Genomic DNA, 25,612 nt, shown 5'->3' with positions numbered 1-25,612 from the left:
GACTAACCAATAATGGCTGAAACACTGGCAAGTGTGACACATACATAGTATGCATTCTCCACTTACCGTGCTTGGAGGGTGATCAGTCCTCGAGGTCAGCCACTACGGGTGTCGTCCACGGACGTCCAGGTATGGGTCCAGGGGGTCTCGGATCGCGGGCCACGCCCCACGTTGGGCGCCAAATTGTCGGGGTCGTCACGACAATACCCTTCATCCACCAGTCATTCCAAATCAGATTAAAAGTAGTGGTACCGGAGTGAAGAATGAGTCAGACACAATGCTGGTTCAAACTCAGAGTCTGCTTATGCTTCCACACGTAGTGGTAACCTCACAGCAACGACTGACTTTATTTCCTAAAACACAATATTACATGATCTATTGGGGGAAGGTGTGCAGAGGGCGGGGTTAGGCGGGGGTTAAGCAATGTATCTAGTATTCAGTCCTTCTGGTTGGTCCTGACGTCATCTGATGAATCTTCCTTTGTCCACATCTTGTCCACATCGCTTTAAGTATCATTTCCAGAGAAATGATACTTGTCCTTCTGGAATGTGTAGCTTGTTCCTTCAGCCGAGTGAAAGTGGGGCAAAGGTGAATACTGGGAGCCATCTTAAATACAGTTAAATTTGCATCAGCAAGCATGAAAAAGAAAAACTTATTGTTTCCCAGCATAAGTATATATTAAAGTACAAAAAGTATAAAGATAAATATATTTTCACCTTGACAATCCCCCCTAAACACTAAGTTTTTCCCTAAAAAGAAAGATCCTTCGAGACTGTCCATGTGATGGGGAAAGGGGAGGTGGATTTCTTCATCCAGACACCTCAGAAGCTCTCCCCTTGTGAGAGGCCTCCAGGCAGCTGAACCCTTCACTAGCTTCACATGGAGTTCTCCCGCTGTCCCTAAACTAAATCTCTTAGCATCATCTGAGAGTAAAGGGGTTTTGTCTATCTTCTTGAGGGGGACGTACTTAGGGATCTCCCCTGGATCAGTACCATCGTACTCTAGTGGGTCTACTTCTTGGTTAAGGAAGGTGCCAGTCGGAGTTGCCTCAGCAATAACCTTTTTATACAGGGGAATAACACAACAGAGGATTATCGATCCAACTACAAGAAGGGCAATCAGTACTAGACAAGCTTGTTGAAGGAATCCTTTGAGCCCACCCAACCAACCGGAAAAGAAAGATGTGTCTACTCCAGCATTAGTTTTTAATTCTGCTGCTAACCCATTTATCTTCTTAAGGGCTATGATGGTCTTCCCATTTACCCCAGAGTTCTGAGGGATATAGGTACAACATTCCTCTCCCACCATCCCACAGACTCCTCCTTTCTCAGCTAAGATCATATCAAGGGCTAGTCGGTTTTGGAGGGTCATTCTAGTGTTAGGGCTCAACTCCTCAACTACACCTTGGAAAGCATCACAGGTAAAATTGACAAACCTTTGTTCACTGTAATATATGTAATTGATCCAATCAACATTTCTATTAATCTGCACTTGTGGATTAAAGAAGCAAAGCTAGCATAGATCTGGTTCTCGGCTTTAAATTGGTCAGGCACCCCCCTTGGCATTCCAATGCCATCGACATTTACCAATGGATCTTCTTCATAACTCATGTGGAGCTGATCGAGACTTCTCCTTTTTCTGGTATATTCATCAGGTGTCTCTGGATCCCAAGGTAAAATCTTGAACTGCATAGCTAGTTTAACAAGGGTACATTGACCTGTCCAGGCATTAGGCAACCTAGGACGGAGCTTACCATCTCCACATAACCAATAAATATCGTACATATACTGTGTATGATTAGTTAGGAAATCAGTATCCAGGGAACTGTTCTCTTTGCAGAACCCTGTCTCGAAGACCCCTACTGGTGTACCTGTAGTGTCATGGGAATTATAGCAGGTATAATTATCAGCAAATACGGTTATCCCCCCTGGGACCTTTAGTTTGGGTGCTTCATGAATTAGTGGGACATAATCTGACATTGTATCTTACCCATTCTAACCATAAATTTGTCCTTGGGGCTGTTTGTGTTTCTATGGAGAAAACTTCTTGCCAACTGAGACCTGGAATGGGGATTACTTCGTTAACTATATTTTGCAAACGTTCACCTGGGCCTGTTTTAGCTGTACTGGTAACGGGGGTCTTGGTTGGTCTGAAGCTAATATCCTGGAGCTGTATATGGCCTAAATTCCCATAGTATCCACCGTTAAACACATTATGAAAATATCTTCCCAGCACAATTGTTATCTCTGGTAACACATATATAATACTGGATAATTCCCTCTACCACCCGCTGAGTCTCGGGGCACTTGACTACATCGCAGAAATCAAATCTCCAGATATTTACCGGGGCCGTTAGGTTTTACCCAGAGAATAGTGACACCGGAATTCTTATTTACAATAGGGGCCGAGGAGGTAGGGGCGAGGATGGCCCCCAGCCTCTGGACCAAAAACAACAGCAACATTTTCCTTCGATCATCACTATGAGTAAGCGCTGGTCCGGTCTCTTTTACAGTATGAAGCGTGGATTCAGGTGCTCTTTCCTTCAAGTTTTACTGACATAGCTTTTCACGACCATAAGACCACCAGACTTCAAATTGTGACAAATATCGGTTTCTGTTGAATCTGGAAGGGAAAAAGAAACTAAAACATGGGTGTTAGCAACATTTTTTACTAAGCTGAATAACATATTGAACAGCACAGTCAGTTTCTTCTGACAACTACTGAGACTGAAAATTTGCAACTGAGAACCTAGCACCAAACAATATCTCATATGGGGACAGGCCATGTTTTGCAATAGGGGTAGTACGAATGTGTAAGAGCCCTGGCCATGGAGCCGTAGTCTCCTGCATCATTTTGGTCAATTGTCCCTTCAGTGTGCCGTTCAGCCTCTTAACTTTCCCACTGGATTGTGGAGAGTATGGAGGGCTACAGTGGATCCAAGCATTGTCAGAACCTCCTGACACACATGAGAAGAAAAGGCCGGGCCTTGGTCACTTTCAACAACGTCTGGAACACCATATCTGCATATAACTTCCATCACCAGTTTCTTTGCTGTGGTCTTTGCAGTCACGTTGGTAACGGGGAATACTTCTGGCCAACTGGAGAACATGTCGACAACCACCAGACAATATTCATACCTTCCAGACTTCGGCAACGTGATGTGGTCCTGTCGTCCACCTGGAGCTTTTGGAAAGGATAGTCGGGCTTAGCAAGATACTTTGGGGGTACACGTTGAAGTTGACCGGGATTGCAGATCTGACAGATACCTCGATGTGTGGGCCCATGCGCCCACGTGGCAATAGCAGGGTACATCTGCTTAGGGAGACACACAAGTTGGTCCTTTTTCCAGCGACCATTGTCCATACGTGCTCCATCAGCTTCCACTGCTTCACTTCTTCCTTTGGAGACATTCTCTGCATCGTCATTAAGCGGTCTCGCGGGGTCCGACAGAAAACCTCAGTCTGGCATAGATCATCAGGTTCCTGTAGAGTCAGTGTTTCTTGTAACTGTTTACGCTGAGAGCGTGTGGTCACCATAGCCTGTATGGTCTGTTCAACGGGTAGAAGAGCAGCGGCTTTTGCTTGCATATCCGCAGAGGCGTTACCAACAGTCTGTGGCCTGTTCCTTAGTACCGTGCTCCTTAACTTTGATAATGGCCACTTGAGTAGGTAATTCGATTGAGTCCATGAGGGTTTTAACAGCTTCAGCATTCTTCACTGAGTCCCGGCAGTAGTAACAAATCCTCGATTGGTCCATAGGGCTCCGAAATCATGAGCAATACCAAATGCATACTGTGAGTCCGTGTATATTAGCCCGCCTGTCTTTGGCTTGTGCTGACAGGGAGGGAGGGAGTGCAGCTCCGTGCACTACAGTGTCTTCCGTAGTAACAGCGTATCCTGTGTGGAGTCTGCCAAAATCATCACCATATCTTGAACAGTCTTTCAGGGCCTTGTAGAGAGGTAGCATTATGCGGGATGCGTCCGGTATTCACTGACAACAATAAGTACATAGTCCAAGGAAACGCTGGAGCTCAGTCACATCTTTTGTAGCTGACGGCTATTTATTTTTTTTTTTCTTTCTTCTGTGAGGTGTCTGGCACCCTGAAGGAGACAGTGACCCAAAAATATCACTTGACCAAGGCAGAACCGAAGTTTCGAGGCCGAAACCTGCCAGTTCAGATCTGCCAGATACTTGCGAAAACTAACAGTGGCAACAATGGCTTCCTGCTCTGTCTGTGCACACAATAAAAAACAAAAAATTACCCACATACTGAAGCAGCATAACATAAGGATATTCTAACTGACAGGGTTAAACACACTATCCCCCCTATTTTTTTTTTTTTATAACACATCTCATTATGGTCATCTACATAGGGGTTATATAACGTAAGGACCATCTGACCATCATCTTGGCTCACCAACTCTCTAGGTCTGCTCAGGTGCACTTATACGTCCATCATATTATCTTTGTCTGTAAAATGGGAAAGGTTTGTTCTCAGGGTCAGCCAATTATTTTAGCGTAGCTAGCTAGTCAGAGGGCTTCCAGGGATAATACTCCTGTATCTGTCTTACACTACCTGGTGTGGTTGGTTCTCTGGTGGTGGGGGTGACTAGATGACCGGTTGGGGGTGACACGACATGCTGGTCTACAGCTCCTTCCCAAAAGGATTACAGTCAGCCTACTCCCAAAATTAATGTCCCCACAATCCTGTGTCAGCTTTTTATTTCACTACATGTGATCTTATCTGGACAGGAATCAGTGTAATTCACTTAGATTGGGTTGCAGCACAGATTATACAAGTATTTCTCCAGTCTGGGTTTGTCTGACCGCAATATTTACAAATCCATCTGTCCTGTCTTGGTCTGAGAATTAACATGGCGAGAGAGATTTCCAGACACAGGGTTAAAATGAATATTGGAGCGTAAGACTGGATTTGTGTAAGGGAGGGGGAGCTGGAGCTGAAGTCTTCTGCTTCTTGGGCCACTGATAAGGAAGCGAGCTGCGAGTTGTGTCCTTGAAGCTGCGAGGGGAGGGGGACTAGAGAGCGAGTGAGGATCGCTGCAGCTGCTGATACAGACTGGGTTAAACTCTTCTGGACTCAGCGCGTACTGAACCAAGGACAGAATATACACAACTCCATATTCTTCAGCGCAGCTAGCCCCCCTTTCTCTGGCCCGCAGCACAAAGAGGAAAAATCACAAACAATTCACGCACGGGTTCACCCCTCCCATTGGGTGTCTCGGAAAACCACACAGAGTGACGAAATACAGCAGTTCTCAGACTCAATTAATTTCTACAAAACCTTCACACAATTCCTATGCCAGAACACCTCAGAAAAACTAATAATTGAGGTATTTTATAACCAAACATGGGCTCTGCATCTTCTGAGCCTCCCTCTCCATCAACCTCTTTCCATCCCTCGTTCTTTAAAGCTCGCGCAACTCGCAGATGAGCTTGTGCTTGTTCTAACAATCCTTTATCTTTCAACATGCCCTTTTTGTTCTCTATGAGATTGTGCCATGTAGACGGCTGCAATCTCCCTGATGAGGGCAATCCTACATGCTTGTACAATCTCTCAACATTCTTGACTGCCTTCTTCCCCTCCCGTGACTCTACTATTGTCTTGACTTCCACAGCATCCTCATCTAACCTGTGGGGCACGGACTTCTTCTGCCATAAGAGACGTAACATGACTCACAGAATACTACGCCCTTCTGCAGTGGCCGCTGACAGCGACAGCAACACTTGTGTCCTTAGCACGGAGCCTCACGTTCGACGTGCTATGAATAAAGAGCCTCGCGCTCAATATTTTTCCCTAACCTGAACACCAGTGATTACAGTCTGCCCTGTCACGATATTCTAAACATTGGGAGGCGGTCTCCTAGTGAGACCCCTCCACTGTGTTTCTGGTGGTCCCCCTCTTGGGACGTCTTAATTACCGATATGTGCAAGTGTGTGCAAGTGTTTCTGGTGGTCCCCCTCTTGGGACGTCTTAATTACCGATATGTGCAAGTGTGTGCAAGTGTTTCTGGTGGTCCCCCTCTTGGGACGTCTTAATTACCGATATGTGCAAGTGTGTGCAAGTGTTTCTGGTGGTCCCCCTCTTGGGACGTCTTAATTACCGATATGTGCAAGTGTGTGCAAGTGTTTCTGGTGGTCCCCCTCTTGGGACGTCTTAATTACCGATATGTGCAAGTGTGTGCAAGTGTTTCTGGTGGTCCCCCTCTTGGGACGTCTTAATTACCGATATGTGCAAGTGTGTGCAAGTGTTTCTGGTGGTCCCCCTCTTGGGACGTCTTAATTACCGATATGTGCAAGTGTGTGCAAGTGTTTCTGGTGGTCCCCCTCTTGGGACGTCTTAATTACCGATATGTGCAAGTGTGTGCAAGTGTTTCTGGTGGTCCCCCTCTTGGGACGTCTTAATTACCAATGTATGTGCGTGCAATATCACAGAGGCCACGTCTCCTATCCCTTCTCAAAGCCCGCCCCAATCCACAAACTTCTCAATCTTTCACTCTATCACTACTAGGCAACAGTCACGGGTAGGGTGGTTGAATGGAGTACAATGACCGGTGGAGGAGGTGTGGTGTACACGAGGACGCGCAGAGTGCGATTTCTCTCAGTTGCTGGTTCGAAGCGTGGCACGGGATCGCGCTCGGTCTCACCACTCGACCGGTCACTCCCCAGACCCAAGGAGACCACAGACTAACCAATAATGGCTGAAACACTGGCAAGTGTGACACATACATAGTATGCATTCTCCACTTACCGTGCTTGGAGGGTGATCAGTCCTCGAGGTCAGCCACTACGGGTGTCGTCCACGGACGTCCAGGTATGGGTCCAGGGGGTCTCGGATCGCGGGCCACGCCCCACGTTGGGCGCCAAATTGTCGGGGTCGTCACGACAATACCCTTCATCCACCAGTCATTCCAAATCAGATTAAAAGTAGTGGTACCGGAGTGAAGAATGAGTCAGACACAATGCTGGTTCAAACTCAGAGTCTGCTTATGCTTCCACACGTAGTGGTAACCTCACAGCAACGACTGACTTTATTTCCTAAAACACAATATTACATGATCTATTGGGGGAAGGTGTGCAGAGGGCGGGGTTAGGCGGGGGTTAAGCAATGTATCTAGTATTCAGTCCTTCTGGTTGGTCCTGACGTCATCTGATGAATCTTCCTTTGTCCACATCTTGTCCACATCGCTTTAAGTATCATTTCCAGAGAAATGATACTTGTCCTTCTGGAATGTGTAGCTTGTTCCTTCAGCCGAGTGAAAGTGGGGCAAAGGTGAATACTGGGAGCCATCTTAAATACAGTTAAATTTGCATCAGCAAGCATGAAAAAGAAAAACTTATTGTTTCCCAGCATAAGTATATATTAAAGTACAAAAAGTATAAAGATAAATATATTTTCACCTTGACAATCCCCCCTAAACACTAAGTTTTTCCCTAAAAAGAAAGATCCTTCGAGACTGTCCATGTGATGGGGAAAGGGGAGGTGGATTTCTTCATCCAGACACCTCAGAAGCTCTCCCCTTGTGAGAGGCCTCCAGGCAGCTGAACCCTTCACTAGCTTCACATGGAGTTCTCCCGCTGTCCCTAAACTAAATCTCTTAGCATCATCTGAGAGTAAAGGGGTTTTGTCTATCTTCTTGAGGGGGACGTACTTAGGGATCTCCCCTGGATCAGTACCATCGTACTCTAGTGGGTCTACTTCTTGGTTAAGGAAGGTGCCAGTCGGAGTTGCCTCAGCAATAACCTTTTTATACAGGGGAATAACACAACAGAGGATTATCGATCCAACTACAAGAAGGGCAATCAGTACTAGACAAGCTTGTTGAAGGAATCCTTTGAGCCCACCCAACCAACCGGAAAAGAAAGATGTGTCTACTCCAGCATTAGTTTTTAATTCTGCTGCTAACCCATTTATCTTCTTAAGGGCTATGATGGTCTTCCCATTTACCCCAGAGTTCTGAGGGATATAGGTACAACATTCCTCTCCCACCATCCCACAGACTCCTCCTTTCTCAGCTAAGATCATATCAAGGGCTAGTCGGTTTTGGAGGGTCATTCTAGTGTTAGGGCTCAACTCCTCAACTACACCTTGGAAAGCATCACAGGTAAAATTGACAAACCTTTGTTCACTGTAATATATGTAATTGATCCAATCAACATTTCTATTAATCTGCACTTGTGGATTAAAGAAGCAAAGCTAGCATAGATCTGGTTCTCGGCTTTAAATTGGTCAGGCACCCCCCTTGGCATTCCAATGCCATCGACATTTACCAATGGATCTTCTTCATAACTCATGTGGAGCTGATCGAGACTTCTCCTTTTTCTGGTATATTCATCAGGTGTCTCTGGATCCCAAGGTAAAATCTTGAACTGCATAGCTAGTTTAACAAGGGTACATTGACCTGTCCAGGCATTAGGCAACCTAGGACGGAGCTTACCATCTCCACATAACCAATAAATATCGTACATATACTGTGTATGATTAGTTAGGAAATCAGTATCCAGGGAACTGTTCTCTTTGCAGAACCCTGTCTCGAAGACCCCTACTGGTGTACCTGTAGTGTCATGGGAATTATAGCAGGTATAATTATCAGCAAATACGGTTATCCCCCCTGGGACCTTTAGTTTGGGTGCTTCATGAATTAGTGGGACATAATCTGACATTGTATCTTACCCATTCTAACCATAAATTTGTCCTTGGGGCTGTTTGTGTTTCTATGGAGAAAACTTCTTGCCAACTGAGACCTGGAATGGGGATTACTTCGTTAACTATATTTTGCAAACGTTCACCTGGGCCTGTTTTAGCTGTACTGGTAACGGGGGTCTTGGTTGGTCTGAAGCTAATATCCTGGAGCTGTATATGGCCTAAATTCCCATAGTATCCACCGTTAAACACATTATGAAAATATCTTCCCAGCACAATTGTTATCTCTGGTAACACATATATAATACTGGATAATTCCCTCTACCACCCGCTGAGTCTCGGGGCACTTGACTACATCGCAGAAATCAAATCTCCAGATATTTACCGGGGCCGTTAGGTTTTACCCAGAGAATAGTGACACCGGAATTCTTATTTACAATAGGGGCCGAGGAGGTAGGGGCGAGGATGGCCCCCAGCCTCTGGACCAAAAACAACAGCAACATTTTCCTTCGATCATCACTATGAGTAAGCGCTGGTCCGGTCTCTTTTACAGTATGAAGCGTGGATTCAGGTGCTCTTTCCTTCAAGTTTTACTGACATAGCTTTTCACGACCATAAGACCACCAGACTTCAAATTGTGACAAATATCGGTTTCTGTTGAATCTGGAAGGGAAAAAGAAACTAAAACATGGGTGTTAGCAACATTTTTTACTAAGCTGAATAACATATTGAACAGCACAGTCAGTTTCTTCTGACAACTACTGAGACTGAAAATTTGCAACTGAGAACCTAGCACCAAACAATATCTCATATGGGGACAGGCCATGTTTTGCAATAGGGGTAGTACGAATGTGTAAGAGCCCTGGCCATGGAGCCGTAGTCTCCTGCATCATTTTGGTCAATTGTCCCTTCAGTGTGCCGTTCAGCCTCTTAACTTTCCCACTGGATTGTGGAGAGTATGGAGGGCTACAGTGGATCCAAGCATTGTCAGAACCTCCTGACACACATGAGAAGAAAAGGCCGGGCCTTGGTCACTTTCAACAACGTCTGGAACACCATATCTGCATATAACTTCCATCACCAGTTTCTTTGCTGTGGTCTTTGCAGTCACGTTGGTAACGGGGAATACTTCTGGCCAACTGGAGAACATGTCGACAACCACCAGACAATATTCATACCTTCCAGACTTCGGCAACGTGATGTGGTCCTGTCGTCCACCTGGAGCTTTTGGAAAGGATAGTCGGGCTTAGCAAGATACTTTGGGGGTACACGTTGAAGTTGACCGGGATTGCAGATCTGACAGATACCTCGATGTGTGGGCCCATGCGCCCACGTGGCAATAGCAGGGTACATCTGCTTAGGGAGACACACAAGTTGGTCCTTTTTCCAGCGACCATTGTCCATACGTGCTCCATCAGCTTCCACTGCTTCACTTCTTCCTTTGGAGACATTCTCTGCATCGTCATTAAGCGGTCTCGCGGGGTCCGACAGAAAACCTCAGTCTGGCATAGATCATCAGGTTCCTGTAGAGTCAGTGTTTCTTGTAACTGTTTACGCTGAGAGCGTGTGGTCACCATAGCCTGTATGGTCTGTTCAACGGGTAGAAGAGCAGCGGCTTTTGCTTGCATATCCGCAGAGGCGTTACCAACAGTCTGTGGCCTGTTCCTTAGTACCGTGCTCCTTAACTTTGATAATGGCCACTTGAGTAGGTAATTCGATTGAGTCCATGAGGGTTTTAACAGCTTCAGCATTCTTCACTGAGTCCCGGCAGTAGTAACAAATCCTCGATTGGTCCATAGGGCTCCGAAATCATGAGCAATACCAAATGCATACTGTGAGTCCGTGTATATTAGCCCGCCTGTCTTTGGCTTGTGCTGACAGGGAGGGAGGGAGTGCAGCTCCGTGCACTACAGTGTCTTCCGTAGTAACAGCGTATCCTGTGTGGAGTCTGCCAAAATCATCACCATATCTTGAACAGTCTTTCAGGGCCTTGTAGAGAGGTAGCATTATGCGGGATGCGTCCGGTATTCACTGACAACAATAAGTACATAGTCCAAGGAAACGCTGGAGCTCAGTCACATCTTTTGTAGCTGACGGCTATTTATTTTTTTTTTTCTTTCTTCTGTGAGGTGTCTGGCACCCTGAAGGAGACAGTGACCCAAAAATATCACTTGACCAAGGCAGAACCGAAGTTTCGAGGCCGAAACCTGCCAGTTCAGATCTGCCAGATACTTGCGAAAACTAACAGTGGCAACAATGGCTTCCTGCTCTGTCTGTGCACACAATAAAAAACAAAAAATTACCCACATACTGAAGCAGCATAACATAAGGATATTCTAACTGACAGGGTTAAACACACTATCCCCCCTATTTTTTTTTTTTTATAACACATCTCATTATGGTCATCTACATAGGGGTTATATAACGTAAGGACCATCTGACCATCATCTTGGCTCACCAACTCTCTAGGTCTGCTCAGGTGCACTTATACGTCCATCATATTATCTTTGTCTGTAAAATGGGAAAGGTTTGTTCTCAGGGTCAGCCAATTATTTTAGCGTAGCTAGCTAGTCAGAGGGCTTCCAGGGATAATACTCCTGTATCTGTCTTACACTACCTGGTGTGGTTGGTTCTCTGGTGGTGGGGGTGACTAGATGACCGGTTGGGGGTGACACGACATGCTGGTCTACAGCTCCTTCCCAAAAGGATTACAGTCAGCCTACTCCCAAAATTAATGTCCCCACAATCCTGTGTCAGCTTTTTATTTCACTACATGTGATCTTATCTGGACAGGAATCAGTGTAATTCACTTAGATTGGGTTGCAGCACAGATTATACAAGTATTTCTCCAGTCTGGGTTTGTCTGACCGCAATATTTACAAATCCATCTGTCCTGTCTTGGTCTGAGAATTAACATGGCGAGAGAGATTTCCAGACACAGGGTTAAAATGAATATTGGAGCGTAAGACTGGATTTGTGTAAGGGAGGGGGAGCTGGAGCTGAAGTCTTCTGCTTCTTGGGCCACTGATAAGGAAGCGAGCTGCGAGTTGTGTCCTTGAAGCTGCGAGGGGAGGGGGACTAGAGAGCGAGTGAGGATCGCTGCAGCTGCTGATACAGACTGGGTTAAACTCTTCTGGACTCAGCGCGTACTGAACCAAGGACAGAATATACACAACTCCATATTCTTCAGCGCAGCTAGCCCCCCTTTCTCTGGCCCGCAGCACAAAGAGGAAAAATCACAAACAATTCACGCACGGGTTCACCCCTCCCATTGGGTGTCTCGGAAAACCACACAGAGTGACGAAATACAGCAGTTCTCAGACTCAATTAATTTCTACAAAACCTTCACACAATTCCTATGCCAGAACACCTCAGAAAAACTAATAATTGAGGTATTTTATAACCAAACATGGGCTCTGCATCTTCTGAGCCTCCCTCTCCATCAACCTCTTTCCATCCCTCGTTCTTTAAAGCTCGCGCAACTCGCAGATGAGCTTGTGCTTGTTCTAACAATCCTTTATCTTTCAACATGCCCTTTTTGTTCTCTATGAGATTGTGCCATGTAGACGGCTGCAATCTCCCTGATGAGGGCAATCCTACATGCTTGTACAATCTCTCAACATTCTTGACTGCCTTCTTCCCCTCCCGTGACTCTACTATTGTCTTGACTTCCACAGCATCCTCATCTAACCTGTGGGGCACGGACTTCTTCTGCCATAAGAGACGTAACATGACTCACAGAATACTACGCCCTTCTGCAGTGGCCGCTGACAGCGACAGCAACACTTGTGTCCTTAGCACGGAGCCTCACGTTCGACGTGCTATGAATAAAGAGCCTCGCGCTCAATATTTTTCCCTAACCTGAACACCAGTGATTACAGTCTGCCCTGTCACGATATTCTAAACATTGGGAGGCGGTCTCCTAGTGAGACCCCTCCACTGTGTTTCTGGTGGTCCCCCTCTTGGGACGTCTTAATTACCGATATGTGCAAGTGTGTGCAAGTGTTTCTGGTGGTCCCCCTCTTGGGACGTCTTAATTACCGATATGTGCAAGTGTGTGCAAGTGTTTCTGGTGGTCCCCCTCTTGGGACGTCTTAATTACCGATATGTGCAAGTGTGTGCAAGTGTTTCTGGTGGTCCCCCTCTTGGGACGTCTTAATTACCGATATGTGCAAGTGTGTGCAAGTGTTTCTGGTGGTCCCCCTCTTGGGACGTCTTAATTACCGATATGTGCAAGTGTGTGCAAGTGTTTCTGGTGGTCCCCCTCTTGGGACGTCTTAATTACCGATATGTGCAAGTGTGTGCAAGTGTTTCTGGTGGTCCCCCTCTTGGGACGTCTTAATTACCGATATGTGCAAGTGTGTGCAAGTGTTTCTGGTGGTCCCCCTCTTGGGACGTCTTAATTACCAATGTATGTGCGTGCAATATCACAGAGGCCACGTCTCCTATCCCTTCTCAAAGCCCGCCCCAATCCACAAACTTCTCAATCTTTCACTCTATCACTACTAGGCAACAGTCACGGGTAGGGTGGTTGAATGGAGTACAATGACCGGTGGAGGAGGTGTGGTGTACACGAGGACGCGCAGAGTGCGATTTCTCTCAGTTGCTGGTTCGAAGCGTGGCACGGGATCGCGCTCGGTCTCACCACTCGACCGGTCACTCCCCAGACCCAAGGAGACCACAGACTAACCAATAATGGCTGAAACACTGGCAAGTGTGACACATACATAGTATGCATTCTCCACTTACCGTGCTTGGAGGGTGATCAGTCCTCGAGGTCAGCCACTACGGGTGTCGTCCACGGACGTCCAGGTATGGGTCCAGGGGGTCTCGGATCGCGGGCCACGCCCCACGTTGGGCGCCAAATTGTCGGGGTCGTCACGACAATACCCTTCATCCACCAGTCATTCCAAATCAGATTAAAAGTAGTGGTACCGGAGTGAAGAATGAGTCAGACACAATGCTGGTTCAAACTCAGAGTCTGCTTATGCTTCCACACGTAGTGGTAACCTCACAGCAACGACTGACTTTATTTCCTAAAACACAATATTACATGATCTATTGGGGGAAGGTGTGCAGAGGGCGGGGTTAGGCGGGGGTTAAGCAATGTATCTAGTATTCAGTCCTTCTGGTTGGTCCTGACGTCATCTGATGAATCTTCCTTTGTCCACATCTTGTCCACATCGCTTTAAGTATCATTTCCAGAGAAATGATACTTGTCCTTCTGGAATGTGTAGCTTGTTCCTTCAGCCGAGTGAAAGTGGGGCAAAGGTGAATACTGGGAGCCATCTTAAATACAGTTAAATTTGCATCAGCAAGCATGAAAAAGAAAAACTTATTGTTTCACAGCATAAGTATATATTAAAGTACTAAAAGTATAAAGATAAATATATCGCCTTGACACTACAGCTTAGCTCTTAATCTATATGGAGGGGGTGGTCTGCCCTTTGGCAAGATTATTGTGGATAGGGGTGATATTTAACTCAGAACTCCATTAGTGAAAAACGGGAAGATAGAGAATCGCACTTTGGGTCCTTTAGAGGACACACGTTGTTTGTCACATGAGGCACATGCAGAACATCTGTTTTTAGGGGTAACTTGTAGTGGTTAAGGTCCTGGTAAACTGCACCTCAACTTCTAGGCGATGTGGCTGCCATGATGTGTAACTCCTCTGCCACTGCTGCCACTTTGGGCTTTCTTGAAGATTTTGTTTCCAGCTACTGATTCTATGCTTACTTTGCCAATAGGAGGAGCGCACACGTAGGGAGAGGGTACGGCAGTCCCGCGTGGACACAGACTTGGAGAGCATGGATATGGAGCAAGGTGGGGAGGTAAGATCATGGCTTAGATGGTAAATTGAAGCACGATTACGTTTTCCTTTGCAGTGTAATCTAAACTCTGCGCCTTCTGTTCCCACAGTCGTTTACTCCACGTCAGGTCTTGGACCTTGAGGACTTGGTGTTTGCGCAAGGTAGTCATTTCATGGCCAACAAGCGTTGCCAGCTTCCCGATGGCTCTTTCAGGCGGCAAAGAAAAGGATATGAGGAAGTTCATGTACCTGCACTGAAACCAAAACCATTTGCAGCAGATGAAGTAAGTGAAGGGTGAATGGAAATGGTAATATCTGTTTGAATGAAAATTTAAAATGTAATTGTGTTTTGTTTTTTGTTTTTTCCTAGCAACTTTTGCCTGTTGAGAAACTTCCAAAATATGCCCAGGCTGGGTTTGATGGGTTTAAAACGTTAAATAGGATACAGAGCAAACTTTTCAAAGCTGCATTGGATACTGATGAGAATCTACTTCTCTGCGCCCCCACAGTGAGTATTTTATGTAGTGCATGCTGGGGATGGTAGTACTCTGTATTAGTGGATAGTCTGTGACTCTGCTTCATTTGTGTCCACTAGGGTGCTGGTAAAACAAACGTAGCTCTCATGTGCATGCTGAGGGAGATTGGAAAGCACATCAACGTAGATGGCACCATCAATGTCGACAACTTCAAAATTATTTACATCGCTCCCATGCGGTCTTTGGTACAAGAAATGGTGGGCAATTTCAGTAAGGTAAGAATACATCTGTATAATTTGGACTCCTAGTTTGAACCCCCTTTGTGGATTGCACCATGGGTTTGGATTTGTGTTCCTCACCCCTATTCCTGCCCGTCCAGAGATTATCTACATATGGGATCACTGTGGCCGAGTTGACAGGTGATCATCAACTGTGTAAAGAGGAGATCAATGCTACCCAGATTATCGTCTGCACGCCGGAGAAGTGGGATATCATCACTCGTAAAGGAGGCGAGAGAACTTACACTCAGCTGGTCCGTTTGATCATCCTGGTCAGTTCCTCTCCACTTGGAATTTCACTAATCTTTATATCGATCTCAGAAGATTGTCTCCTAACATTGCTCTTGTTTTTCAGGATGAAGTCCACCTCCTCCATGATGACCGAGGCCCTGTGTTAGAATCTTTAGTTGCCCGAGCAATCCGGAACATAGAGATGACGCAAGAAGATGTTCGTTTGGTGGGCCTTAGTGCCACCCTGCCCAACTATGAAGATGTTGCTACTTTCCTTCGTGTCGATCCCGCTAAAGGACTCTTCTATTTTGACAACAGGTACTTTTTGTCCTGCTTGTAAAGTAATTCGAGGCCACGATATTATAACATTGATATTTTTTACATCCTTTAAATTGAGTTGCCCTGGTTCATAATCCATTCTTTTTTTTTTTTAAACAGTTTTCGTCCTGTACCTCTGGAGCAAACGTATGTTGGGATCACGGAAAAGAAGGCTATCAAACGTTTCCAGATCATGAATGAGATTGTTTATGAGAAGATTATGGAGCATGCTGGGAAAAACCAGGTGTGTATGCTGACTAGGGCTATGTTCACACTTAGCATTTTTCCAGCATTTGATTTTTTTACTCTGTAGCCTCATTGGGGTTCACAGGACCATGGGTGTTATGCTGCTGTCCACTAGGAGGCGACACTATGCATAATCTGAAAAAGATTAACTGTGGCTCCTCCTCTGCAGTATACACCCCTGGACGGTGTCAGCCTTCTCCAGTTTTTGCTTAGTGTCGCATAGGAGGCACACCTAAAAAAATTTTTTACTCCGTTTTTTCCAACGGTATTACAGATGAAGAAAAGTGGGCCTCCTGTGAGACTCCCGGCATGGCTCCTTCCTCGGCCCCCTATTACGGGGTGCCCGGTTGAAGTTGGGATGGCTATTCCCAATGTCGCTCCTTCCCCAGTCCCTCGGGTGCTGGTTCGAAGTCGAGACCCCCCTCCTTCCCCAATTCCTTTTGGTTTATGGGTTGAGGTCGAGGCAAGGATAAAGCCCCCTGAAGGTGACAGCAGCACCCTCCCTAATCCCCCTCTGGGGGCATAAGGTTGAGACGCCTCAGGTAGGGCCTGTACAGGCAGCACTCTGCAGCTCCCAGCATGGGCCAGCACACTGCGCCTGCATCCAGGGACCCCAGCCCAGCTGCGGGCTCCTGTTGGGGCTGGGGGGAGTGCAGGCAGGCATGGCACAATAGAGACACAGGGCTCCTTGTGCCCCTGTCTATGCGGCAGCACCAGCTCTATAGTGCCTCAGGGGGACCCCTCGCAGGGCCCCCCCTTCCGTTTATAGCCCCACCGCTATCCTGCCTTTAAATCCAGGGGGGGGTCGGATTCAGATCCGACCCTCTCCCGGACTTTCGCGCCGGCCTGCTGGAGCCTTTCTGGGCATCAGGCATTTAATTTAGGCCACAGCTTCGGCCTAGCTTCGGCCGCCCCCATATGACAAATATGACACTCTACAGTGTCATAGAGGGGCGGATCGAGACAGAAAGGGCGCGTTGTTACACAGCTCTGCCGCCCTTTTTCAGCTCTCCACCCCCTTCGTCTTCTTCTCGGTGGCCATTTCTGCTGCAGGACAAGGATTAACCCTGCATCTCCCGGCCAGCTAGTCTCCGGGGGGCACAGGATTGTGGATCTTAGGCGCTGGACCTAGGGGCAAACTGGTGGGGTAAGATCACAGCTGGGTTTTTTTTACTCGTCTGTGAATCCATATTCCCTATAAGGCCCCCAAATAGGTTCCTCTGCATAGCCACCCCTGTAAGGTCCTCTGCATAACCAGCCCTTCTGCACTCTGTGCACTATGCCGGGCTCAAGGTCCAAGAGAACCAGGCAGGACTGCTATTATGCATTCTGCACAGCCTGCAGGACCGCTCTCCCCAGTGGCAGCACGTACCCGCACTGCCAGGACTGCACTCAGACTACTGTGTCAGAGCCCCAAGAAGCCCCTGCCAATGCTTCGGTGTCTAATGCCACGCCGGAATGGGTCACTCAGATGTCGCAATCTATGATGCAGTCTATAGATAACCTAACCTCCACATTGCTTCAGGCTCTGCAGAGTCGTGCCTCGGCTATGACCGTTACCCAGCAAAGGGAGAGCTTGACTCAGGAACAGGATGACACTGGCACATCCACGTCTAGGTCAGGACGAAAGCGGACCCATAGGTCAAGTCCATCTGCGTCGTCCCATAGCATACGGTCATCCCCTTCTAGGGAGAGACACACAGGATTCGGAAGGCATCTGTGACTCCGACAAGGAAACAGAGGGGTCCCTGATCCCAATATCCCCCCTAGCAATACAGCGCTAGTTGAGGACATAATCTCTTCCATCCATCGGGTGCTGGACATTTCTGATCCGCCACCAGAGGCCCCAGAACACAAGATTTCCTTTGAAGGAGCTCTGAAGCCGCCTAAGGTTTTCTCTAACAACCCAGAGTTTAAGGCGATCCTTAAAAAGCAGCTCTCACAGCCTGAGAAAAAATTTGCTAATCGCAAATATCTAGAAGCGAGGTACCCTTCCCACAGAAGGATACCAAGGAATGGACAGCCCCACCCGAAGTGGACCCCCCAGTCTCTAGACTAGCGGCAGAGACCCTCCTTTCACTGCCAGATAGCTCAACCCTCAGGGACGCAGCAGACCGACTGGTAGAACGCATGGCTCGTTCAATTTTCGAGGCTTCAGGTGCATCCCTGGCTCCGGCGTTCATTTCAGTTTGGGCTGCCGAGGCCATTCTGGCCTGGGCCAAAAATTTACAAGCTGGCCTCCAAGCATCCGCTCCTGAGCTGTCGGAACAAGCGGTTCAAATAGCAGTCGTAGCCGATTACATGCTTCATGCAGCTCTGGATTCAGCAAGGGGTGTAGCAGGGATAGCATCAAACGCTATCACAATTCGGCGTATCCTCTGGCTGCGGGAATGGAAAGCGGACGCAGCCTCAAAGTAGTCCCTCACGCACCTCCCCTACCTCAGTGGGCGACTTTTCGGTGAACAGTTGGACACAAAGATATCCAACGCCACTGGGGGTAAGAGTACCTCTCTTCCCCAACTGAAACCTAAACGCACTTACAAGAAGCGTAACCAAACTCAATTCCGATCCTTTCGGAACTCCTAGGGGTGGTCCGTCTCGCGTCCAGCACAAAATCGTAACTATTCCCCACGCAGGGACAACTCACGATCGACACAAAGGTCGGACAAGACCTGGCAGTCAAAAGCAGGCCAGTCTAAGCCCAGAGAAGGAAAATCTCAGTCTTTCTCCTCATCATGACTCACGGGCTCCGGAAGACACCACACCCGTAGGCGGCCGCCTTTTGCTCTTTCATCAAGTCTGGCTGACAATTACAGAAGACAGGTGGTTCTGGGAACTAGTGTCTTCCGGATACAACATGGAGTTCAATTCCAAGCCACCGGACCGATTCTTCCTCCCTGTCCCCCCAAAACCACCAGCCAAGGCTTGTGCGTTCCACCAAGCGGTCCTCGCTTTTTCAAGCAGGAGTCATAGTACCGGTCCCAACGGCTGAGCACTTCCGAGGGTTCTACTCTGATCTATTCGTAGTTCCCAAGAAAGGAGGCAGCGTACAGCCCATACTGGACCTAAAACAGCTAAAAAAATATGTATGGGTCTGTCACTTCCGCATGGAGTCCGTTCGGTCCATCATTATGTCCATGGAGAAGGGAGAATATCTCGCCTTCATAGACCTACAAGACGCATACCTGCATATACCTATTGCACCCGCCCATCAGAGATTTCTCAGGTTCGCAATCGATCAGGACCACTACCAGTTCGTGGCTCTCCCGTTCGGACTCTCCACGGCTCCCAGAGTGTTCACCAAAGTCATGGCAGCCACCATGGACGTCCTGCACTCCAGAGGCATAGTAGTCGTTCCATACTTGGACGATCTACTCATCAAGGCTCCCACCTTCAAGGGCTGCGAGCTCAGCGTCTTAATCACAACCGACACTGAGTCGCATGGGCTGGTTAGTCAACCTACAAAAGTCATCACAAACCCCGAGTCAGCCTCTGACCTTCCTGGGAATGCTATTCAACATTTCCAGAGGTCTAGTGCTCCTTCCCAAGGACAAGGCACTGGCTCTCCGCCCAGGAGTTTGCACCCTCCTCCGCAAACCCCCTCGATCTCCGGTTTGCCATGAGAGTCCTCGGCAGGATGGGGGCAGCATTAGAAGCGGTCCCATTTGCTCAGTTTCACCTCAGGCCTCTCCAACTAGCCATTCTCAAGTCCTGGGACAGGAATCTCTTTTCTCTCGACAGGAAGTTCCAGCTAACGTCGTCAACCAGGAGGTCCCTGCACTGGTGGCTCAAGCCAACCTCGCTAGCAAAGGGGAAATCCTTTCTCACATGTCAATGGAAAGTTCTGACCACCGATGCGAGCCTGACGGTTGAGGTGCAGTGCACCTACACCACAGGGCAAGTGGTCCCCAGTGGAAGCGACCATTCCCATCAACATCCTGGAAATTCGTGCCATCCTCCTGGCATTGAGGGCATTCCATCACTTACTGGCAGCCTCTCACATCAGAATACAGTCGGATAATGCCACGGCCGTGGCATATGTGAATCATCAAGGGGGGACCTGCAGTACCCAGGCGATGCGAGAAGTGTCACATCCTCCACTGGGCGGAGGACACAGGGTCGGTTCTCTCGGCGGTCCACATTCCGGGTGTAGACAACTGGGAAGCAGACTTCCTCAGCCAACAAGAAATAGACTCGGGAGAGTGGTCTCTCCATCCTGAAATTTTTCGCCAGATCTGCCATCGCTGGGGGACCCCGGATGTGGACCTAATGGCATCCCACTTCAATGCCAAGGTCTCCAACTTCATGGCTAGAACACACGATCTGCGGTCGCTCGGAGCAGACACTCTGGTTCAGGACTGGACCCAGTTCCAGCTTCTGTACATTTTTCCACCTCTCCCCCTGATATCCAGAGTGGTGAGGAAGATCAAGCAAGAGGGAGTTCCAACCATCCTAATCGCACCGGACTGGCCCAGACGTACATGGTACGCCGAAATCGTACAACTTACAGCAGACGTCCCCTGGCGCCTCCCCGACCGCCCGGATCTTCTATTACAAGGCCCGTTCTACCACCAGAACTCAGGGGCCCTCAATTTGACGGCATGGCCCTTGAGACCTGGGTTCTAACCCAAACAGGGCTCTCACCGGATGTAATTAAGACCATGATCAGGGCACGGAAGCCAGCCTCTGCCAAGATCTATTACCGTACCTGGAAAGCTTTCTTTACCTGGTGCGAATCTCGAAGCCAGACCCCATTCCCTTATTCCTTACCCAAACTACTTGGTTTTTCTCCAATCGGGTCTGGAGGCCAGGCTGTCCCTGGGCTCGCTTAAGAGCCAGGTGTCAGCCCTCTCAGTGCTTTTTCAAAGGCGCATTGCTACCAAGCCGCAAGTAAGGACATTCCTTCAGGGGGTTTCCTGATTGGTTCCCCCCTACAGACGACCACTAGAAACGTGGGACCTCAACCTGGTCCTGACAGCATTGCAGGCACCACCCTTCGAACCGCTTAAGGAGGTCCCGCTCCGCCTTCTGTCCCAGAAGGTGGTTTTCCTGGTGGCAATCACCTCGCTACACACGGTGTCTGAACTGACAGCACTCTTCTGCAGACGGCCCTTACTGGCTTTTCACCAGAACAAGGTAGTCCTCCGTACGGTCCCATCCTTCCTTCCGAAGGTTGTGTCCAACTTCCACCTCAATGAGGAAATTTCACTGCCATCCCTTTGTCCGGTCCCAGTTCATAGAGTGGAGAAGGCTCTGCATACGCTTGACCTTGTCAGGGCATTGCGTATATATGTGTCTAGGGCTGCGTCCTTCCGGAGGTCTGATTCTCTTTTCCTTCTTCCGGAAGGCGGCCGCAAGGGTCTGCCAGCTTCCAAAGCTACCCTTGCCAAGTGGATCAAATCCACTATACAAGAGGCCTACCGCCTTAAGAATTCTCCTCTTCCAGCCGGTATTACGGCACACTCTACACGGGCGGTAGGGGCCTCCTGGGCCATTCGGCACAAGAATTGTGTATGGCGGCCGCTTGGACTAGCCTACACACGTTTACTAAACATTAGAGAGTTCATACCCAGTCCTCAGCTGACGCGAGCTTGGGTAGATGGGGCACCGCCGCCTGCAGAACACAAGTGTAGGGGCCTGCCTACACAATATTCGTCCATTGCTTCCCACCCAGGGACTGCTTTGGGACGTCCCATGGTTCTGTGTCCCCAATGAGGCGACAGAGTAAAGGAGATTTTTGTGTACTCACCGTAAAATCTCTTTCTCTTAGCCTCTAATTGGGGGACACAGCTCCCACCCTGTTGCCCTTTCCTGGCCGTTGTTACTGTTGAGTTCTCATATTGTTTTCTTGAGCTCGTACATAGTTGCCTTCTTATAGGCAAGGTTATGTTATTCATGTTACGTTCCTCCTACTGCTTTTGCACAAAACTGGAGAAGGCTGACGCTGTCCAGGGGTGTATACTGCAGAGGAATAGCCACGGTTAATCTTTTTCAGATCATGCATAGTGTTGCCTCCTAGTGGACAGCAGCATAACACCCATTGTCCTGCGTCCCCCAATTAGAGGCTAAGAGAAAGAGATTTTACGGTGAGTACACAAAAATCTCCTTTTTTTCAGCAGTAAAAACTAGTGGTCTCATCAAAAATGCTTTGTAAAATATATGCGTTTTTGCTACTTTTTTTGTTACTTGTTAATTTGTTTTGGGGTTTTTTACCATTTATTTGAATGGGTGAAAAATACTGCAAAAAACTCTGAATTGACATCCTGCAAATGAAAAAAAACATTCAGCAGCTCAAAGAATGCAAGGGAAAAAGTGAGAGATTTTTGGAATCTCCTTCACATTGCTGTTACAGTAAAACATAGCATTTTTACTGGAGAAAAAATAACACTTAAAAAATGCCACTTGTGAACTTACCCTTACACTGGTGTCGCACAATGATGTATCGTGGTCCAAGTAGAGCCAGCGATGATCGGACCATCAGTGTCTTTGACCAAAATTCAACAGCCTTCCAGGCATATGAGTGTTCATTTCAGGTTAGGAGACCCACACTCAGTATGTACATGACTGTCCACACTCTGGCCATGATACGTGGATGTGTGAATCCCACCGAAAGTAGTGTGACTTGTCAATCACTCCCAGCTGTATAGTGTTACCTTTTCCCATTCCCAGGTATTGGTTTTTGTCCATTCACGAAAAGAAACTGGTAAAACCTCCCGAGCCATCAGAGATATGTGCCTGGAGAAGGATACATTAGGTCTGTTCCTCCGTGAGGGATCTGCGTCAACTGAGGTGCTGCGTACAGAGGCTGAGCAATGCAAGGCAAGTTACCCGTCGTTAACTGTTCCTCCATATTCTACTTGCTAATCTTTATTAACAGCATTTTGTGATTTCTGCAGAATTTGGAGTTAAAGGATCTCCTGCCATATGGATTTGCTATCCATCATGCAGGTATGAGTCGTGTGGACAGGACTCTAGTGGAAGATCTATTTGCTGATAAGCACATTCAGGTGAGCATGCTTCTAATTGCATGATAAAACGTCCCTACGTGTGCTGAAAAATGACACGTAACTTACTCATGTGCCTTGTGTATAAAAATCACTTTCCATGCCCCAGTGTCGCCATCTCTGCATCTGTCACTTCTCCACTCTTTCTGACATTGAAGTTCTTATGGGGCTGGCTGGCAGACCCATTTTAAGTTAAGCCAGCCCCCGCCTCCATCATAGCTTATACAGAGATGGAAAGTATATATACACACACACCCACACGCATCTGTCTCACGGCAGGTACATCACCGACGGTAAGGGATAAGAAAGCTCCTTTCTGTTTGGAGAGTGGGCTGCACTGGTGTAGCTTTCATAAATAAAGTACATTAGTAAGTTTTATTACTTGTTAAATCTGAGTATATATATATATATGTATATATATATATATATATATATATATATATATATATATATATACATATATATATACACATATATATATATATAATTTTTTTTTTTTTTTTTTTTTTTTTTTTTAATTCAGCTTAATCTGCAGCCTAAATTTAGTCTTCCACAAAATAATGCTTTGTAGTAATATATGATGGTGAAATTCTGCCCAATGTCCTAATTCACTGATGTATGGTTGGTTGTAGGTCCTAGTCTCCACAGCCACGCTGGCCTGGGGTGTGAATCTTCCAGCTCATACAGTTATCATCAAAGGGACTCAGGTTTACAGCCCAGAAAAAGGCAGATGGACTGAGCTGGGAGCCCTGGATATCTTGCAAGTCAGTATTAATGCTTGATGACGAGCGATGAGCGAACGTGCTTGGATACACGCAATCCCTGCATGTACTGCGGCTATTGAACAGGCGCGAGACATGAGCCCGGGACTCGGACGTCTTATTTGGCATGCCAAAGTCACTTGGTTAGCGCCCGAGCATGCTCTGATAGCACCTTATCCCAGCTCCTTCGCTCATCACTGTTGATGACAATTTGCTTTAATGTCTCGTACAATAACAGAATGTGTTTGTCCTGATTCTGACCAGTAAAAAAAAAATATATATTTTTTTTTTTTCATTAGATGCTGGGTAGAGCCGGGCGTCCTCAGTATGACACAAAAGGTGAAGGTATCCTCATTACCTCACACGGGGAACTGCAGTATTATCTGTCCCTCCTCAATCAGCAGCTGCCCATTGAGAGTCAGATGGTGGCCAAACTCCCAGACATGCTAAACGCAGAGGTGGTCCTTGGAAATGTACAAAATGCTAAGGTACTTGTTTATTTTTGTAAAATCCTGTCTCTTCGTAGTGTAGAGGCTGTCGAGTGCAACTGGTTAGGTTTATCTGTTCTTGAGTTATGAGACTATTCCATCGTCTGCTTCCAGAACCGTAGCTAAACACTCCTCGTTGTTTTTAGGATGCTGTGAACTGGCTGGGATACACCTACCTGTATATTCGGATGCTTCGCTCACCCAATCTTTACGGAATCTCACACGATGATGTGAAATCTGATCCATTACTCGAGCAAAGGCGTCTAGACTTGATCCACACAGCAGCTCTTATGTTGGACAAGAACAATTTGGCCAAGTATGACAAGAAGACTGGTAATTTCCAGGTAAAATACGCAGGACCGACTTTATGCTGGCAGAATGAGTAGACTAAATGATCTTTTTATCCTATTATTGACCTATTTTTTAATATATATTATTAAGGTCACTGAATTGGGTCGTATCGCAAGCCACTACTACATCACTAACGATTCGGTGCAGACTTACAATCAGCTCCTGAAGCCGACCCTCAGCGAGATTGAGCTGTTCCGTGTCTTCTCCTTGTCCTCAGAGTTCAAAAACATCACCGTCAGAGAGGTGCGTATATGCTTAATCCAGTGGGACAATGTCCATAAGGTTGTGCAGAGAAACATCATTTTTTCACGCAGATTAGGTTTTTATGCACTTTTTTTTTATATTTTGATTTTGTCTTTCAGGAAGAGAAACTGGAATTACAAAAGCTTCTGGAACGAGTTCCGATACCTGTGAAAGAAAGTATAGAGGAGCCAAGTGCAAAAGTGAGACTTGTACCATCATTTTGCTTCTGATGTAATCCCAGCGCTTCGCCCTCAAATGTCAGTAACTAATGGTTGGTTGCTCTTCTTTCCTAGATCAATGTCTTGCTCCAAGCCTACATCTCACAGCTGAAGCTAGAAGGGTTTGCTCTAATGGCAGACATGGTGTACGTCACACAGGTATGATGCTGTATCATCATTACTTAATGTTTAACATATTCTTTTTTAGAAGCCAGAAAATACAAGACCTAACAATTAAAGTGAACTGTCAGGTCTGCCATGCCCACCAATTCAGTTAAGTGCTTTAAAATGAAGATTTTGGGTGCTTAGCATAAAACGAGTTTCTTAGAGCCATCATTGGGGGACACAGGAAACCATTGGTGTGTGCTGCTAACACTGTGCAAAAAAAGTTATCTCCTCCCCACCAACTGGTAACAAGCTAATTAGTTAGCGAAAAAGCAGTAGGAGAAGCTACAGGTATACAGCCATCATAACATAACCATAACCAACAATAAACAAGGGTGGGTACTGTGTCCCCCTTATGAAGT

At 47.1% G+C, this 25,612-nt stretch overlaps 1 protein-coding gene across 1 annotated transcript in view; it reads left to right on the top strand.

Annotated features, from left to right (window-relative positions):
* The window catches only part of SNRNP200 (small nuclear ribonucleoprotein U5 subunit 200), a 73,030-nt gene that overhangs the window by 15,433 nt on the left and 31,985 nt on the right, over positions 1–25,612 (top strand). Inside the window, exons 10-24 of the mRNA XM_069766616.1 lie at positions 14,410–14,493; positions 14,582–14,755; positions 14,842–14,979; positions 15,067–15,222; positions 15,327–15,497; positions 15,581–15,774; positions 15,895–16,018; positions 22,690–22,839; positions 22,917–23,027; positions 23,657–23,788; positions 24,085–24,273; positions 24,420–24,617; positions 24,715–24,867; positions 24,987–25,067; positions 25,161–25,244. Coding sequence (XP_069622717.1) covers positions 14,410–14,493; positions 14,582–14,755; positions 14,842–14,979; positions 15,067–15,222; positions 15,327–15,497; positions 15,581–15,774; positions 15,895–16,018; positions 22,690–22,839; positions 22,917–23,027; positions 23,657–23,788; positions 24,085–24,273; positions 24,420–24,617; positions 24,715–24,867; positions 24,987–25,067; positions 25,161–25,244 — 2,139 coding nt within the window. The remainder of the gene's footprint in view (positions 1–14,409; positions 14,494–14,581; positions 14,756–14,841; positions 14,980–15,066; positions 15,223–15,326; positions 15,498–15,580; positions 15,775–15,894; positions 16,019–22,689; positions 22,840–22,916; positions 23,028–23,656; positions 23,789–24,084; positions 24,274–24,419; positions 24,618–24,714; positions 24,868–24,986; positions 25,068–25,160; positions 25,245–25,612) is intronic.

Source organism: Ranitomeya imitator, chromosome 4, assembly GCF_032444005.1.
Source record: "Ranitomeya imitator isolate aRanImi1 chromosome 4, aRanImi1.pri, whole genome shotgun sequence".
Taxonomy (NCBI): domain Eukaryota; kingdom Metazoa; phylum Chordata; class Amphibia; order Anura; family Dendrobatidae; genus Ranitomeya; species Ranitomeya imitator.
Note: the sequence above shows the minus strand (reverse complement) of the source record. Positions and strands in the feature narration are given on the sequence as shown.